Below are 17,905 nucleotides of genomic sequence, written 5' to 3'. Positions count from 1 at the left end.
GGGAAAAACCAGACGTATGGTAACCCTGAGCTCCACCAATATTTGGGGCCGGGTGTCCCGCCCCCCGGCCCCACCTGCTGCCCCCCCATGCCTCCCCTGAGTGTCCCATGGCCCCGAGTTGCTGCCCCCCCGCCTTCCCAGCTGGAGCAGAGCATCTCTGTCTCCAGAGAGCAGCGTCTCTGTCTTTGCCTCCTCCATGCTGCTTCCCTGCAGCAACTGCTGCCACAGGGTCCTAGTGCCCCCCTGCTCCACTGCCAGGGCAGACTGACCCTGAGCCTGCCCTTCCCCCTCAAACCCTTTCATTTTCCAATGGGACCCTCCAGCAGCACAGGGCATCTCTTCCCCCCTTCCTCTCCCCCCCCGCAGTCACCACTCCTGCCCCATGCTGGGCAAGAAGGCAGCCCCATCCCTCACCCCCAGTGAAGCTACAGTCAGGGGCAACAGCAGGGGAGGAGGTGCACGCAGCACCCCATGGCACCCACCACGGCGGAGGCGAGGGAGAATCCTGGACCTGAGAGAGGCCCTAGGAGCACATGCAGTGACAGTGTGCTGCTGGGGGGGCAGGGAAGGGGGGCTCCTCCCCCAGAGCTTGCTGCTGCTGCTGGCAGGGAAAGGGCTGGGGGGGGGAGTCCTCTCTGTCCCCTGCCCCAGAGCAGCCTGCCTGCACCCCAAACTCATCCCCAGCCCTGCCCCACCCCAGAGCCCACACCCCCAGTCAGAGCTTTCACCCCCCCACCACACCTCTACGCTAGCCCTGATTCCCTCCAGCACCCCAAACACCTTATCCCCAGCCAGAGCCCTCACCCCCCACACTCCTACTCTCGCCCTGAGCCCTTCCCACACCCCAAACCCCCCATTGCCAGCCCCAGACAGAGCCCTGAGCCCCTCCCACACTCCAAACCCCTCATCTGCAGTCACACCCCACAGCCCTCACCCCTGCACCCCTCCCATCCCCATACTCCCGCCCAGAGCCTGCACCCCAATCCCCTGCCCCAGCCTAGGGCCTGCATCCCAGATCTCCTCCCTCACCCAAACTCCCTCCCAGAGCCTTGGGCAGGTGGGGCGGGGGCGGAGTTTGGGCAGGGGCGGGTTCTGGGCACCACCAAAATTTCTACAAAAATGCCACCCCTGCCAGTGTGATCTTGAGTTATATTAGTTAAACGTTGAGTTGTTTATTGAATGCAGACCCAGATCTTCCTGCTGCTATTGCAGATAAAATTGTAAAGTATCCCTCCCTTGTATTAACCATTTCTTATTTTCCAAAGTTCTCTGTGTAGAATGCAGAGTCAGAATGTAGATAAGCAGGAAAGTCATTGATATAAATGAAAAAGGATTAAGGTGTTCTAAAACAAAACATGCAATCCAGATTGTCAGTAAGTTAATTGTCAATAAGTAAAGTCTGAAAGTATAATCTATGTGCATCTGACTAAATTTTTAAAACAGGCTGGGATTTACAGAAGAAGGAATTAGGTTCCCAACACCCACTATTACTGGAATGTGGGCATCTAATTTCCTTATCTTCTGAAAATCTCAGCCATATAATATACTAGATAAATACTGTACCTACTGTCTTTTAATACATTATAATAGATGTATAAAACAAAATATTAATTCTCTAACTGTACTATCCAAAAGAAAATGTTTTCTTGTACCCATATTAGATGGTGCACTATAGGTTGATGCTAATTTGTAATTTTGTCATTATGCACAAACTGACCATGACTTGAGTCAAGGCATTTCATTTGAGCAGCCCTCTCTTATGAAAATAATATTCTCTGAATCTGTCATAAAGCATTTTCAATAAGCCATTTTTTGTCAGATCTAATTTATAGCATAAACTCTGCTTACAGATCGTTTTAACCCATACTTATTTTAAAGGGTTTAATTAATGTAACTCTGTAAACTTAAGCTACTAAGCTTTCCTTTTAATGAGGTATAAACTGTAAGCAAGGCTTTTGCAGATCACCTATTAAGACGGTTCTCTCCTGGCAAAAAGTGGCATATTTAATTATAATTACAATAGATGTTGGCAACAGGAAAGTAACTTCTACCAAAATGTTGGCACCATTCAGAAACATGATTTGGATCAGTAACCCTGATAAACCATAGCCTTGGAGTAAGGCTAATGCCATTACCAACATAGCAAAACCACAGTCCCATGGGCAAAATGACTAACCACCTTCAGTAAAGATGACCGGGTCCAATTCCCTCCCCTGCCCCTCTCTTCCCCCCCCTCCCCCTTTTGTGTTCAAGTATTCACTAGCCTGCTGCATAATCTTTTATGGTCACAGACCTAGAGGGATGGGGATAAAGTACCTGTTGACACTAAAACACTAAGGTGATTGCTCTTCTTTTCTCCATGAAATTGCTTCTGCAGATCTCAGCTCGATAGAGATTAGCCAGCAGAGATATTCCTGAGGAAAACTAGTTGAGCAAATTGCTCTCACATGCCTACCATCTTATCTTGCATCTGAATCAAAAGACTAGTGCTTAGTAAATGTTTGAATTGAGCTCCAAATGGCAGCCTCAATATATCTCAGTAATTGAGAAATTCATTAGGGAAACCATGGTAGCTGGCTTCCCTCTAGTAGATTAAAACCTGAGTCATTTTAGTACTAAATCTCCAACAGAATTTTTAAGAAGCTACAAAGCACAGTTTTATCCATTTTGCTCATCTGGTTTCATTTGAAGACAGATCACAGAGTGCTTTAAAGTAATCATGTGTAGTCTTCTCTTTGTCCTGTTAGTTGGGATCAGCAGCTGTTGTTCTGTGTCTCCAAATGTTTCTGTTGAGTGCACCATATTTAATCCCTGTTGGAAAAAGCCAAATCTTGACACTGAAAATATTTGATAACCAAAAATAGAGCATTATATCCAATTAAAACTGTAGAAAGGCAGCAATGTGACAAATCTTGGAAGATCTGTGGTTCTGATTTACTTGACCTTGAGCAACTGGGATTCCAACCTGAGTATGGCACAGAATGCTTTATTGCATTGACAACCACCTGATGCAAACAGATCAGGTGTTCATTTTAAGATAGGCCTCAATCAGCTTTTCAGTACCTTAAATCATGAGGTGATGTTGAACATGCCCGGGATCTCTGGAGGGAATGGACAGAGCTGCACTTCATTGCCTTAGTTTCTTTCTTCTTGATAGATCATGGAAGATAGTATTGGATTTGCTCTTACCCCTCCCTCTCTCCCCAAGCGCTGTCATGGTATACCACAAGGATCTACTTTCTCATCTAGGGTGACCAGATAGCAAGTGTGAAAAATCGGGACAGGAGGTGGGGGGTAATAGGCTTCTATATAAGAAAAAGCCTCAAATATCGGGACTGTCCCTATAAAATCGGGACATCTGGTCACCCTATTCTCATCCCTCTTATTCATTGCATATATGGGGCTGCTAGAGTTAGTGACACCCAACTTTATTTTTCACCAATCCAGAGAGTATGATTCAGTGTTTTTTCCTAGTATCTGGGTGCAATGAGAGTGAGCTGATTGAGACTCAGTCCTGAGAAGACTCGGGTAATTAATGGTAAGATGCAGTAAGGAAGCAGACGAGCTGGTGGAAGTTATGAGTACCCCTGATTGTGTGAATCTTCAAAACTTGTAACCAAAGTTTGTAGTTTGGCGGTCTGATTAGATGACCAGCAGCTTTTGGATGATCAACTAGTGGCAGTGATAAGGACTTTTTTTCCTCTCTCTATTTGATTAGGAGATAGCAGTCCTCTCTCTGATGCTGACCTTGTCCTTGTTTCATGTTTTTGTCACCTGTACTTTATAATACTGTAATGTGCTCTTCAAAGTGGTCATACTTAACATTTGTTTGGAAGCTGCTTCATAAGTGTGGTATCTCGTGGCGAACACGTGACACCTGTGCTCCGGTATCTGCACTGGATGCCTATTGGCTTCCAGGCAGAGTTTATGGTGTTGGTTTTGACCTATAAGGCCCTAAACCTAAATGGCCAAGGACCTTCCTGTCTCCTTATACCATACTGCCACAATTTGAGATCTGCATAGTTACTCAGTTTGAACCTTTGGGTCCTTTGGGAAAGCATCCTCCCCCCAACCCCCCTGGTACACAGCTTCATTCTAAAATAACTCAGATCTGATCCAAGCATCCTACAAAGTTCCTCTGAGTTGATATTTGGGTAGAGCTGTGATTGTAGGATTTTTGTTTGGCACATAATATGTAATATGCTGACTAGTGACTGGTGTGTGGAAGAATTCTGCTATATTGATTTTATTTTTGTAATTGGCTTTTGTATTGTGCATTTAGCTGATGGCAAAGGCACCCATAGCCCCAAGTGTACAGTCTTTTACATTTGAGTTTTTAAATAAAACAAAATTGAATCATTTTAACAACAGAGATATCTAATCTCCTCTCCCCAAGGAGATCATGTCTTGGAAGAAACAGTGGAAGCAAAATACATTGATTTATGTAGAAGTCTCTGACCACCTTGGATGCAAAAATGTATCTTGAGGATTTAAAGCCATGTTGTCTTTAGGAAAAATAGTGTAAGGCTGAAGAAGAACCCAGTAATCTTGTAATATTGCTAATGTGTCTGAAAGGAACATGTAAAATTAATCAGAGCCATACAAGTGTTCCAAGGGTTGATAGGATTATAAATTGGGAGATAAAAATGAGTCCATTTACTAAGGGATGGGAGAAAGCAGATAAGCCATACTAGCTGCTGAGAAGCCATCCTAAACTTCCTTTTTTCACTGTTTTTTCCATTTTCAGTGCTCAAAAATGGGACAGAAATCTTTTTCCCTGAGGACAGTTGGAGTAAAACTTCTGCCCCAATAAAGCTCTGGTTCTAGTTCCATGGCTTCTGTCTGACAGGGACATGAGTTATCCATTAGAAACTTGTTGTTAGAAGGACCCCGGAGAGGAGATTAAGTTTTGATATGCCATTAACTCAATGTAAACTTTAACTTCCAAGACCTATCAATCAAAGGTGATTGCAGTGCTGGAAAATATTGGAACAAATAATCCAGAAAGGTAGAGAAAGTCAAGGAGTTTCATATGAGCTCTAGGTCCCCTATCCTATCTTAAGACTGATTTTTTTTTTCCCCCATAGAGATTTTATTGGTTTTCTTGCATATCAGAAGTGGAATAAAAACCATTAAATTCAAAAATCTGTATACACACCCACACATGGGCACATCCCATATAATTCACTGCCAAAGTACAGAAATCCTGCCTCACTGCAAAGGGGATAGGGGGTCCCCACACACCAAAGCCCCCACAGGCGGTATAGCGAAAAGGACGTCTTCGCTGCCGCAGGGCAGCTAACGGTCGGCAGGCACAGTCCTCACTGCACATCAAGCAGGAGAGGATGACTGCACATCTGACCCTTCCTAAACTGCTGATCTGACAATGGTTTAGGTATCTGATGTTTTGAGATACCCAACATGAAGTGTTCTTCCACCAGTCACCTCTTCCATGAGGTGACTACTATAAACAAAAAGATGCTCAAAGTTTTTTTTTTTTTTTTTTAATGGCAGTTGGGGCAGGCCAGGAGATAGGCCAATGTGGCAGATGATCTGATATCTTTATTTTTCCTGGCTCGTCTATTTTACCTGTAAAAAAGTCCTACCCTTCAAAAGGGAGATTCAGAAATGTAGACTGAAGTTCAGCAGACAACCATGCATGTTTCTAAGACTAAGTGCTGACCTCATTGTTTGGCTACCTACCAGATGCTCCAGAAGAATAGACACTGGTTCAAATGTCAGATATGTTTTCTGAGATACTTGCAGCAGAAACATAGTAACTACTATAGGGGAATAAATCTAGCTTGGTTTGAATGACAGCTCAGAATGACTGATCAAGAAACTGGATCTGAAAGCAAACTTTGTTGGCAAAGAATTGGCTTGTCTCTTAACCAGTAAGGCTTAACATCCTCTAGCTCTGTAAAAGAATAGCACTAGGGCACCATTTCTTAAACCCGTAAGATATTTTCTTTGGAAGAATAGTATTTCTGCCTCCAAATGTCTTATGTGCTTTTTTTCTTCAGACCTCCTGACACTGGCACAGAGGACTGAGGAGATGAATCAGCTTTTCTTGGATTCAATTACTTCTAATATGACTTTTTTTCAGTGTAAAAATGTCCTAAGTTGTTGACCCTTTTACTCAGTTCAGTCTGACTTGCTGAGGAGCTCTCATCTACCTCTTTGGCAAAACTGCAAAGGGCATATGGATGCAATTGCTGTGTAAATGTTAGGCTTTCTCCTTCAAGAAAAACTAAAATGCATGTATTCCTTCCTTCCTCATGGTATAAAAGCCATGCACACGGAATACCTGTGAGACAAATATCCCTCAGGCAGGTATTTGAGACACTGGAAAGTGCAAACCTCACTAGTGCAGATTTTTAAAAGTCAGATTATTTCACTGGGTCTGCTACAGTGGAGAAGAAAACCTAGCCTTTGAGAAAATTCATATAAGGTCAAAAACTTGAGTTAGTTTAAGACCTTTGGTTGCTTTTGTCAACTCCTAAGCTATCCTGCATTGTACCAAGAATAATAAAAATAACAATGAGTTTGCCCAATGCAAAAGAGCAAATGAAGGTTCTGAGATCACTTCTGTCAGTGGAAGGAACTACTAAAGAAATGATTAGAAGGTTGGGGTATGTGTTAGTGTTATGCTTCTGTTTCAGAATGTTTCCAAGCTAGGTGACGCATGCACTGCCCCTCATGCTTTTACTACTAGTAAAAGTTCTGTAGTTTGCAAGTCAGGGCATGAGACTCTTTAAAGCTGGGAGTTGAAGAGTTGATTTAACCCAGTAATCCTTATTTAACCGGTGGCTGGTTCTTCTGAACATTTAAAATTCACTTAATAAAGAGACTCCATACAGCTCCCCAAAATGTGCACTTTGGTAGTATGAGGTTTGCCAGTCAATCTAAATGTGACACCATGGAGCTGACTACATGACACAATACTGATGTCATGTGGTCTATAAAACTGAAACCTGGCATTCTGCGTTGAAAATAGACATTTTGCTTTGTGTGTAACTAAATGAAAACTTTCAAATATTACCTTCCTGTGTCACACTTCACTCTTAGTGAGTAAGACATATGCATCCCCGGACTCGAACTTGAAACTTTTTGGATGACCTTTATTATTTAGAGTGAAATACTGTTAATACCGGATAAAGCACAGTACAATGCAGAAAAGCTTTTGTATACAGTAACTTGTTCACACATCTTTTATGTATATCCCTGAACTGTAATTCTGCTGCTCCATTCTTGTCATACAGAATTGACATCCTGTGGAGTGCTAGGTTGAATTGAATTAAATAAACTTGTTTCACTTTTGATAACCCAGGTTTTCAGAGAATTTTTGAATTTGAAACCATTTAATCATATACTGATTTTTCTAGTTCAGAAAGATTTAAATTCCCTTGCTTCTAAGCCTTTGTGAACAGAGTTATGAAAAGCCATAATTCTTGAAATTCTCCTGCTAGTGGTGGATTCCTTGAGTGTAGAATTACAGGTGGCTGGATGCCATCACTGCTGCAGAAGTGTTACAAAAGCCTCTTGCTTCAGAATTTGAGAGACTAGTCAATAGGTTGTTTCTCTGTTCTCTCCTTTTTCCCTCTCCTTCCTCCTGCTGTTCCTCCCCACACTCAAAATCTAAGAATCTGGTTTCATGTGTTGCTACCACAGCTTCTTAAAAAATAACTAGTTGCACGTTAGGTTGTAGGGGGATTCCTTTCCACTTGGTATTTACTTATTACATGATTTTTGTGAACTCCCCCATAACAAATGCCTACCACCTTAGTCAAACTGAAATCATAATATTGTGAGCTCGCTGGTTGTTGTGGGAAACATTCCCTACCGCAAAGGTAGGACAGTTGACTTCATTAGCTGACTGTGAAGAAGGCTCTGTTTACATGTTTTTGTTAAATACTAAATGCTAAGCAAGGATGTTAAGAAATGCATGGCTGTTGGAATCAGGTTTTTGTTAAGAGTGCTATAATATGGTAATGGCTTTGACATATTAAAATCTGTCTTAAGCAATCTACAACAGTTGTGTGGAAGGCCGATATATGTAGGTGTATTTTCCTTCAATTAAATCAATCAAGGCTAATTGCTAATACTCAAAGACTTCAACTAAATAAGATATTTGCATTGTAATATTTTGTCCTTTTCAATTTCATTTTCAGAGTTTTAGCCCTCTATAATTACAGCTTTTACTAGCATTTAAATTGTTAGAGATCTGAATGACTTTAGACATTAATCATAACCAATTTGTTATAATGTAAAATTAAATCCTTGTATTTGCACATGAAAGCTTTAAACATTAGAGTTTGTTATATAATAGGTGGAGCTGTTATAAGATCCTGGTTTTAGTTGCATGTAACTTTGCCAACTTTTAAGCATTTATGCTGAATTTTTTTATGCATAGTGTCTCCTCAGGTTGAATATTTTTTGAAAGTTTCAGCCCAAACAGTTCAGCCCTTTGCCAGAATTATTTTTAAATGATAAAAACTTACTTTTTACTTACCTTTTCACATTCTTGGAATCTTCTTTTGAGACCTCTAGTGTGCCCCTATGCTTCAATTCAGGGGCTTGAAATTTGGCAGGAGAGTGGTCTCTGTATCAAGAATATGCCTTTTGCTTTCCCTTTGAAAATCCACCCAAATTTGGCTGCTATAAGCTTTTGAAAAATTGCAGTTCACACATGCTCAGACTTCTTGGGGGAGCTGCTAAAATCTCCAGGCTACGTTGCGGCTGGGCACTGGAACTGTGATAGCAGGGGAAGGGTGTGTCTCCTGTGCGTTCAATGGCACTCCCACCCACCCTGGGGCCAGAGCCCATGGAGGAGAAAGCTACCTGACTTGAATGCAGAGAGGATAAGAACTGGGCAAAGAAAGGAGTAGATTCGAACAAGAAGTCTGAGACAGGGACTGAAGTGAGGTATAGAAGAAAATCTGGGAGTTGGGAGACTGAGACTGAGACAAGGAGCCAGGGCGTGGGGTGGGGATAAGAGAGACAGACTAGATGAGGAGTCTGGGGAGAATAATTGGGACTGGGAAACCAGTGCGGGCGGGAAGGACTAGAGGCCAAGGAGGAGCGGAGAGACAGATTGAATGAGAAACTGGGAGATGAAACAGACTGTCTGGGCCAGGAAACGGGTTGGGATGAGAAGCCTGAGGAGTGGAGTCTTAGACTCATTAGACAATGAGAATGAGGCTGGGATGATGAGATGAGTGGGGAAGAGACTAGACAGGGACTGGTTAGAGGGACAGAGCAGAAGGAGTCAAATTGGAGGGAATGTGCAGAAGCCTGTGCCCACTAGACCACACTCCCCTCTAGACCCTGGAATGGAATCCAAGATGCCTGAATCTCCCCATTCCTTTGTGGTCAGCAAATATCTGTGAACCCCCCATCAGTATATCTTACCACTCTGGTGCTGATCCATGTAGAGGATGACAGCCTTCTACTCAAGTATCAGGGGGTAGCCGTGTTAGTCTGTATCTACAAAAACAACAAGGAGTCTGGTGGTACCTTCTACTGCTACCATTTACAACATTAGCTCAAGTGGCAGAGATCAGTGTGGTGGCTTTAAAGATTCCAACGCTGCTGGTGAACCTCATGAGTGTCAGTATGATGCCATATAATGGAATTTGTTTTTATAGTTTGCTTTCTTAAAGACTTAGTAAATTATATTTTAAAAAAACTACATTAAAAGAATATTAAGGTTGCAAAGTTGAGCACTCAGAAGTTAGGAAATGCCGGAATTAAGGTTGTCTGTCCAACTTTAATTTGCTCCCTTGTGATAGCCTTTGTGACGGGTTGGATCACAGAACCCCCTTGGGAGCTGCCACCCAATGTGCAAAGACTACCCCTGCTTCTGTTTTCCCTGCCAGCTCAGGACTCCAGCACCCTGTCTTGCTGAACCAGATACTCCCGTCTGGCTCCAGACACAAACCCAGGGTCTGAATCACTTGCCCCAAAGCTGCAAGTTTACCTAAAAACAGCGTACAGTAGTGTGCTTGTCTTTAGCACTCAGATGCCCAACTCCCAATGGGGTCTAAACCCAGATAAATCCGTTTTACCCTGCTTAAAGCTTATGCAGGGCAAACTCATAAATTGTTCGCCCTCTATAACACTGATAGAGAGATATGCACAATTGTTTGCTCCCTCAGGTATTAATACATACTCTGAGTAAATTACTAAATAAAAAGTGATTTTATTAAATACAGACAGTAGGATTTAAGTGGTTCCAAGTAGTAACAGACAGAACAAAGTAAGTCACCAAGCAAAATAAAATAAAATGCGCAAATCTATGTCTAATCAAACTAAATACAGATAATTTCCTCACCAGTTCCAGAGCACTTCCTTTTACAGGCTAATCTCCTTTTAGCCTGGGTCCAGCAATCACTCACACCCCCTGTAGTTACTGTCCTTTGTTTCAGTCTCCTTCAAGTATCCTGGGAGGGGTGGAGAGGCTCCTTCTTTAGCCAGCTGAAGACCAAATGGAGAGGTCTCCCCCAGGTTTAAATAGACTCTCTCTTGTGGGTGGAGACCCCCCTCCTCCCTCCTATGCAAAGTCCTGGAGTCACCTGGGCAAGTCACATGTCCCTGCATGACTCAGTCTTTACAGGCTGAAGCCATTGTCCACATGGTATCTTGCATGTCTCCAGGAAGACTTCTTATGTGGATTGGAGCATTCCAAGATGCATTGTTCCCCAAGTGTTTCCTGATCAGGTACTTAACCTGGCGAATTCCTTCCTAAAGAAGCTGACCAAATGCCTCCCAAAGCTTACTTAGAAACCAAGCAAGCATACAGCCCATATTCTTAACCTCAAGTAGAAAATGATATATATATATATATATATGTACAAATAGGATGAATAGATATAGTAGACCATAACCTTTACGGAGATATGTTACCTGGCACAGGCAGCACAAAACATATTCCAGTTATGTCATACATACATTTATAAGCACCCCCTCCCCATAAAGCCTTATGGGGTACACTGTCACAGCCTTATTATATGATCACATATAGTTTTTTCCAGAGGACCCCTGCCTCATTCAATGTGCAGGTTAAATGATGCCCAGCTAATGAGAAGTATTAAATATTTTGTTTCCTCCTCATTGTTCAGTTAGTGTCCCCATGCCTTTACTGCGCGGTATTGAAACTCTCCTCTGAAGACAAAATTATTAATTTGCTCAGGGGACCTTTCTGTGGTGCTCATCACTGTAGTATCTGTGTACATCACAAACATTAATGTATCTTCATAACACCTGTGAGAGATGAGAGGGAAGTGATATCCCCATTTTACAGATGGGAAGCTTGGAGATTAGTGGACACTTCTGACCTTAACTTTCAGTGCTCAACTTGAGCTGACTAGGATCTGATTTTTCAGAGTACTTAACAGTTCATATGATCAGAGTATAGCTGTGACTTCAGTTGCAGCTATGAGTGCTCAGTCTTTTTGCAAATCAGACTCAAATCTGGATCTCAAGTTGTGCATACAGAAAATAAAACACACAAAATTAGTAACCACCTGTGAAAAGTTGGTTTAAGTGACTTGCCTAGCACCACACAGGAACTTTGTGTAGAGGCAGGGATAGAATGCAGTGTTTTCCAGGGCAGCATTCTTAACTGAGACACCACCCTTTCTCTTCCTGCATCCCCGTCTCATTCATTACACACCTGGACTCTGATCAGAGGGGCTAGGTGGACCCTGTAACCGTAGGCCAGTGCATGGGGCTTTCCATCCCGCACATCACCTGTTGTGCACTCCAGGAGCTGAGGGCAGCCTTGCTTCCTGCTTCTCTCGCTTTTCTCGAGCGAGTCCTGCAGGAGGGTGCTTCCCTCCCATCCCTCACCTCTGCCCCTCCGAAACTCATCATTGGACCCTTATCCTGCAAGCCTCCCCAGCCATTCCCAACATGCTACCTGAGCCAACTGCACAGCATCCAGCTAGTCTGCCTCCAAACCCTGCCCAGAGAACATCTGTATGTGCTCATGCTTCATACTATCCACATCCTCACCTTTGTGTCCTGCCCTGACACCAAGTGGCAGGACCTGCTGCCACCAAAGGAGGGTTAAGAACCCTGGCAGGCCAGCCTATATTCCAGTCTGGTCCCACAGCCTGCCAGAGATATCAGTTGGTGGCTCCTCCACAGAGCTGTGAGCACAGGCATGTACGTGGTGCAGTTCACGAAATCCCCTGATGCCTGCCCCTTCTGCAATGAGGAGACCCTGGTGCACATCAGGTTGCAGCCCCTTTTCCTCAGCAAGAGGCTCTGGAGGAGCCGGTTCTGGCCACATTTTTTTCCCACACCTCCTGATCTATGCACACCGCATCCGTGGCCCAACAAAGTTGCAGGACCTCCTTATCAACCTCCTCCTGGTGCTGGCCAAGATGGCCATCCATCATTCCAGGAGGAGGAAGCTAGACAGAGGGGTGTTCTGTGACCATGGGGCCTATTTTCAGTCCCTTTTCCGCTTACGTCTTTGGGCAGAGTTCCTCTGGGCAGTGTCCACTAACTTCCTAAACTCCTTAGAGAAGCAGTGGGTGCTGTCTGGGGTTCTCTGCTTTGTGTCCCCCTCTGGATCTCTATTCTTTACCTCTGATCTCACTCCCATGCCTGTTTTTTTCATTTGTTGTCCCCAGAAATCAACTGTAGTCTGGGCTCATTGGTTCCTCCCCCGTAGTTGAGGGGTTGGGCCTATAGTTATAGGCAGGCCTAAACCCCCCTGCCTCCAGTACTATAAATATTACACACCTTCTAGCTTCTGCAAGAGATGAGGCAGGGGTCCTGTGGAAAAAATGGTATGTGAACACATAAAAATCAGATCCTAGGCTGTCCTGTCCATGGAATGAGGCAGGGGTCCTGTGGAAAAAATGGTATGTGAACATGTAATTAAAGACTATATCATAATGCATATGCACAAGGGTACTGAATTAAGGTTGCATAGGAAACCTTAATTCTGATAATTTTTGAGCACTTAAATTTGCAATTTATAGTAACATTCTTGTGTGTAATCTTGTATCAAATGTGCTAGAATATATAAATGCCTACCTTGATAGCTTTGAATTTTCAATATCTCTTCCTCCCATTGTCTACTTTTCTCTCCCCCCACAAAACTCTGCAAATTCTTACTTTTGGCCTTACCATTAGAGAAATATCAACACATTGCAAGTTGGTCCTGGTATTTATAAAGAACTTCTATACAGTGACAGTACCCTAAACCTGTGATTAGAAAATGTTCAAGTCTAAGTCCCACACTTCCTTACAAACGTCAACTGTGTATTCAGTATTTCTGGAAGTGATCAAATGATTAATTTAATCATTTTTTTTCCCTCAGAACCCATAGAACAAATTACACATATTATTGAGGCAGACCAGATAGATGGTGAGGCATCGAGTACTGAGCAGCAAGGGGTTGAATTATCTGAAGAGGCTGTGAAAGAAGAAACAACAAATGAAAGTGAACCTTCAGTTACGAAAATAGATTCCGCTGTTCCAACTGAACAAAGTGATGAGTCTGTCCCGGAAGCAGAATAAGTACTTCAAGTGCCTTCTGTAGCTAGTTCTTTTAGCTTTGTTCATGCCAGTTGTTACTCTTCAGGTGGGCTTTTTGAAAATGGTACAAATTAAAATCACTCTTGAGCTCAGACTGCCTCACTACCACAGTACGTCGAAGCTATGTGCACTACTGGATATTGAAAATTAAGCATGTATTCTTTCAGTGAGCTAATGCACTGCAGAATGTACAGTTGGTTGAAGTCTAACACAATCACAGGTCGCTTTAGCTTAGTTTTGTATATTTGAAAACTAAAATTTACCTACAGGTTTATTTTCCATACACTTAACCAAATGCATACTAAGTTTTAGGTTATTGAACATAAGCTGCAGTAATTGGCAACAACTTGTCTAGTGGAGTTTTGGTTTTGTGAACTTTTAGAATTTTTTTTTAATGTTTACCCATTAAAATTGATTGAGTGACTTTTAAATATCTAGATGTTTACAGGCTAAAATGTCTTTAGGCATTCAGCTTAAGCAGTATGAAAGTGTCATTATAACTGTAACAGCTTAGTCATTGTCTTAACTTTTTTGACAGAATGCAGTTAAACAGCACTAAGCTGTATTGTAACTCCTTTGGCATTACCTATGTGCAGATGGGCCGAAGGCACATGATATACAAAATTAGTTTGTGTTTACATAAGGTATAGGAAGTCTCTACTTGACTGTACTTGAATACTGAGCGTTATTTATACCTGTATAATAATGACAATATATAAGTGAATTTTGTGCCTTTGTGTTTTTTGTTAAAGGAAAATAAAGACTATCTAGCAGCAATATTTGCTTTGTATTTTCCAGAAATCATGGGAAAACTTCATGTGCTATATAGCAACTATAACAGTTTATGAAGACTCTTGAAGGAATATGTCAATTTGCTTTATAAAGAACATGTATTTTAGTACTTATGTGACTTCGCTGGTAGAATTGAACTGGGCTGGTAATTAACCTAGAAGCTTTTTGTAGAGTTATGTTAGTACATTCCACTGTTTTCTAAATGTGCCTAATTTACAATTACAGCTTTTTTGGTTAACAGCACATTGAATTACTAAGGCCATGTCTACGCTTACCAGGGATCAACGCTGCTGCAATCGATGCAGCAGGGTCGATTTAGAGGGTCTAGCGAAGACCTGCTAAATTGACCACAGAGCACTCTCCAGTCGACTCCGGTACTCCAGCTCCCCGAGAAGAATAAGGTAAGTCGACAGGAGAGCGTCTCCTGTCAATGCAGTGTGGTGTAGACACCACAGTAAGTTGACCTAAGCTACGTCAACTCCAGCTACGTTATTCACATAGTCATAGCTGGAGTAGCGTAACTTAGGTCAACTTATCCTGGTAGTGTAGACAAGACCTTAGTTGTTTCCACTTAGCTGATTACTGCAGAGCTGCCATTATGTTTTAAAAACAAAACCTTGTAGCACAGTTGAGTGGTTCTACTGCTGGGGCTGCCGTCCTAAGAGTGGCATGTAAAACAGAGATCCTGGTAGTTGGTGGTCTTTAAAAATTCCATGTAGTACTTGCAGAAAGGACTTTGATCCACATCATCCTAACCAATTTCCATATTGGCTAGTTATATTCTACCTGCCTAAAATTATCCTTGGAGTTTTAATTAGTTGGTTTACACTGTTAAGCTGATGTCACATTTCACCCCCGAGGTGGTGATATTTCATTGGTTTGTGTATGTAGAATGTATGACTATTATGTATTCTCTTATATTAGAAGTCTTATTGACATGTTTGGGATGGCCTGAATAAACCATTTGTGTCTGACACAGAGTAATGCAGGCCATCCCAAATAATTGTCAGTCAAACCTCTTCCGCACCATCATGTACTCTGCATGTGCCTCGTTGCACAGAAAAAATATTTTCAAGTATTGTTAAAATATTAATATTTTCATGAGGTAATATCTCTTATTGAGCCAACTTCTGTTTGTGGAAGGGGCAAGCTTTCAAGCTCTTCTTCTGGTCTGGGGAAGGTAACCAATGTGTCCAAATTAAATAGAAGTTGGGACAGATAGTTAGGCATAAGGGGTTCATGCATGCTATAGGAGACAACTTAGAATGAAGTGGGCAATTAAGGGTTAGCAGGCAGTAGTGTGTGTTACAAATTGTTTTAATGAGCCATACAGCCAGTGTCTCCGTTAGGTCCATGTTTTTTAGAGTACAGCAGAGTTATTAATTTAAATTTCCAGGCTCTCTCTGCAGGTTTCCTTTGAGGATTAGGACTGAGAGGTCAGACATGGAGTGATTGCTTTGTGAAAAGTGTTCACTGACAGGTGATGGGGTGTTTTTGTCTTTTATGTCTTCTCTCATTTTTTCTGAGAGAGTTCATTTGAGAGCTTAGTGATTGTGTGGTTTCACCCACATAGTAGTTGTTGGGGTATTTGATACACTGATTGAGGTACACCACATGTTGTGATAGGCATGTGTAGGACCCATGGATCCTAAAAGGTGTGTTTTGCGGGGGGAGTAATTAATCCTCGTAGCAGTTTTTGTGTCCAGGCTTGCAGGTTTTGTGTCTGTTGTGCTGGTAGGGTTTGGTTCCACTTTGAATTGGTATGTCCTGGTCTGTGGGAAGCTTGCTTCTGATGATGAGCTTGGCAGGTTGGTGTGCAGTTGTTTGAAGGCTACAACAGGAGGTTTGGGAAAGATTTCTTTCAGGAAGTGGTCCCTATCAAGTATGGATTGTAATTATTTGATACCCTGTATGGGTTCTAGTTTGGGGTGGTGGGTGACAACTTAGGGGTGTGCTGTCAGTGTGGTTTTTTCTGTATTAAAGCAGGTTCTTCCAGGGTTTTTGGGTGGCCATTCCATGATATGATCTACTTCTCTGGTGGGCGAGTCCTTGTTTGGTGGAGGTGATTTTTAGTGAGTTTAGGTGTGTATCCCAGACTTCCTCTTTGGAGCAAATTGAGTGCCTGTCTGTACATAAAATATCTTAGTGTATCTGGGGTGGTCACTGGATGTGTGGCAATTAGTATGGTGATCCACAGGTTTCTTGTATATAGTTGTGTGTAGTGTTCCATTGCTGAAGCTGATCGTGGTGTCCAGGAAGTTGATGCTAGAGTGCGAGTATTCCAGAGAGTTCATTGGATGGGGGGTGGTGGTTGAAGTTGTGGTGGAAGTCTGAGGGAGTTCAGGTCATCTGTCCAGAGGATTAAAATATCGTTGATTATATTGTTAGTTTCATGGTGCATTTTTCCACTTCATTTTAAGTGGTCTCCTACATGTGAGAACCTCTGCTTAACAATCTGTCCCACCTTGTATTTAGTTTGGACACTCTGCTACCTTCTCCAGACCTGAGGAAGAGCTCTGTGAAGCTTGAAAGCTTGTCCTGTCCACCAACAGAAGTGGGTCCAATAAAAGATATTATCTCACCTACCTTGTCTCTCTCGTATCTTGGGGCCGACACGGCTACAACAATGCTGCAAACAACATTTTTCATGTCTTTCTGTCTGCAAAACCAGTTTCTCTTGAGTCAAATTGTACACCTCAGGAGGATAGATGAAATTATCCCAAAAAAACAGTGTACTTTTCTGCTAAATATGATTTTAGGTTTCATATATTGACAAGTGAGAGAGACACAAGTAGTTTCATTTGAAAGCTGGTAATCTTCAGTTTTCAATTATATGCTATTTTTTGACCTTCATGGTTAAGATATCAAACTTGAACCTGTCATTGACTAGGGGTTGTGTTGAGGGGAAGCCCCATATTTCGGGGAAATATTTTTATGGAACATGTTAATTGCAGCTGCCTTAAGATGCTCGTGGATTGTTAGAAGTAGGCCCCGTGGGCAGAGTGCAGATGAGGTAGTCAAAAGAGCATAATAAATGCAATGTTTGTCATATGACTGGCTTCACGTCATTTCACTAGCACATGTACACAATATGCAGATATTGATTTAGTCTATGCTGGCATCCAAAATGTGCTCCCAAATAAGACACACTGTCTCTGTCTTAAGAATGTACTGTCTCAGACCAGAGGGTGGAGAAAAGGGATACAGTATACAAGCAAAGTGCTAAGGGGGATACACATACATCTTACTAGAAATATGTTCAACATGCTAAATTTCCCATCCTAAAATATCAATTAATTTTTTGTAAAGTATTATGGGAACTATTTGGCTGAAAATGATCTAAAAACGCAAGAGTGTTATCTTGGTACAAGTACATACCTATATCTGCTGCTTTACTTTGTATTTCAGTGGCTTGTATATATAAAGCTTACTTTTCAGAAAGGAAGCTCAAGGTATTATAACAAATTAACTAAGTAAGTTGAAACATTTTCTCTAGCCTCCTTTAGCACTGTTACGAGTAAGGTTTTGTTTGCACTTTGGTTATAAGCCTCGTGAGTGG

At 42.2% G+C, this 17,905-nt stretch overlaps 1 protein-coding gene across 2 annotated transcripts in view; it reads left to right on the top strand.

The window, feature by feature from the left end:
* LNPK (lunapark, ER junction formation factor) overlaps positions 1-14,333 on the top strand; it is a 74,041-nt gene extending 59,708 nt beyond the window's left edge. For both annotated transcript variants that reach the window (XM_026647590.1, XM_026647589.1), the window contains exon 13: positions 13,337-14,333. In XM_026647590.1, the coding sequence (XP_026503375.1) occupies positions 13,337-13,536 (200 nt within the window). In that variant the 3' untranslated portion in view covers positions 13,537-14,333. The remainder of the gene's footprint in view (positions 1-13,336) is intronic.
* Positions 14,334-17,905: the final 3,572 nt, after the last annotated feature.

This window comes from Terrapene carolina, unplaced genomic scaffold, assembly GCF_002925995.2.
Source record: "Terrapene carolina triunguis isolate 2854851 unplaced genomic scaffold, T_m_triunguis-2.0 Scaffold62, whole genome shotgun sequence".
Lineage (NCBI taxonomy): Eukaryota > Metazoa > Chordata > Testudines > Emydidae > Terrapene > Terrapene triunguis.
The sequence above is the reverse complement of the archived record's forward strand: the minus strand, read 5'-3'. Positions and strand labels throughout refer to the sequence as shown.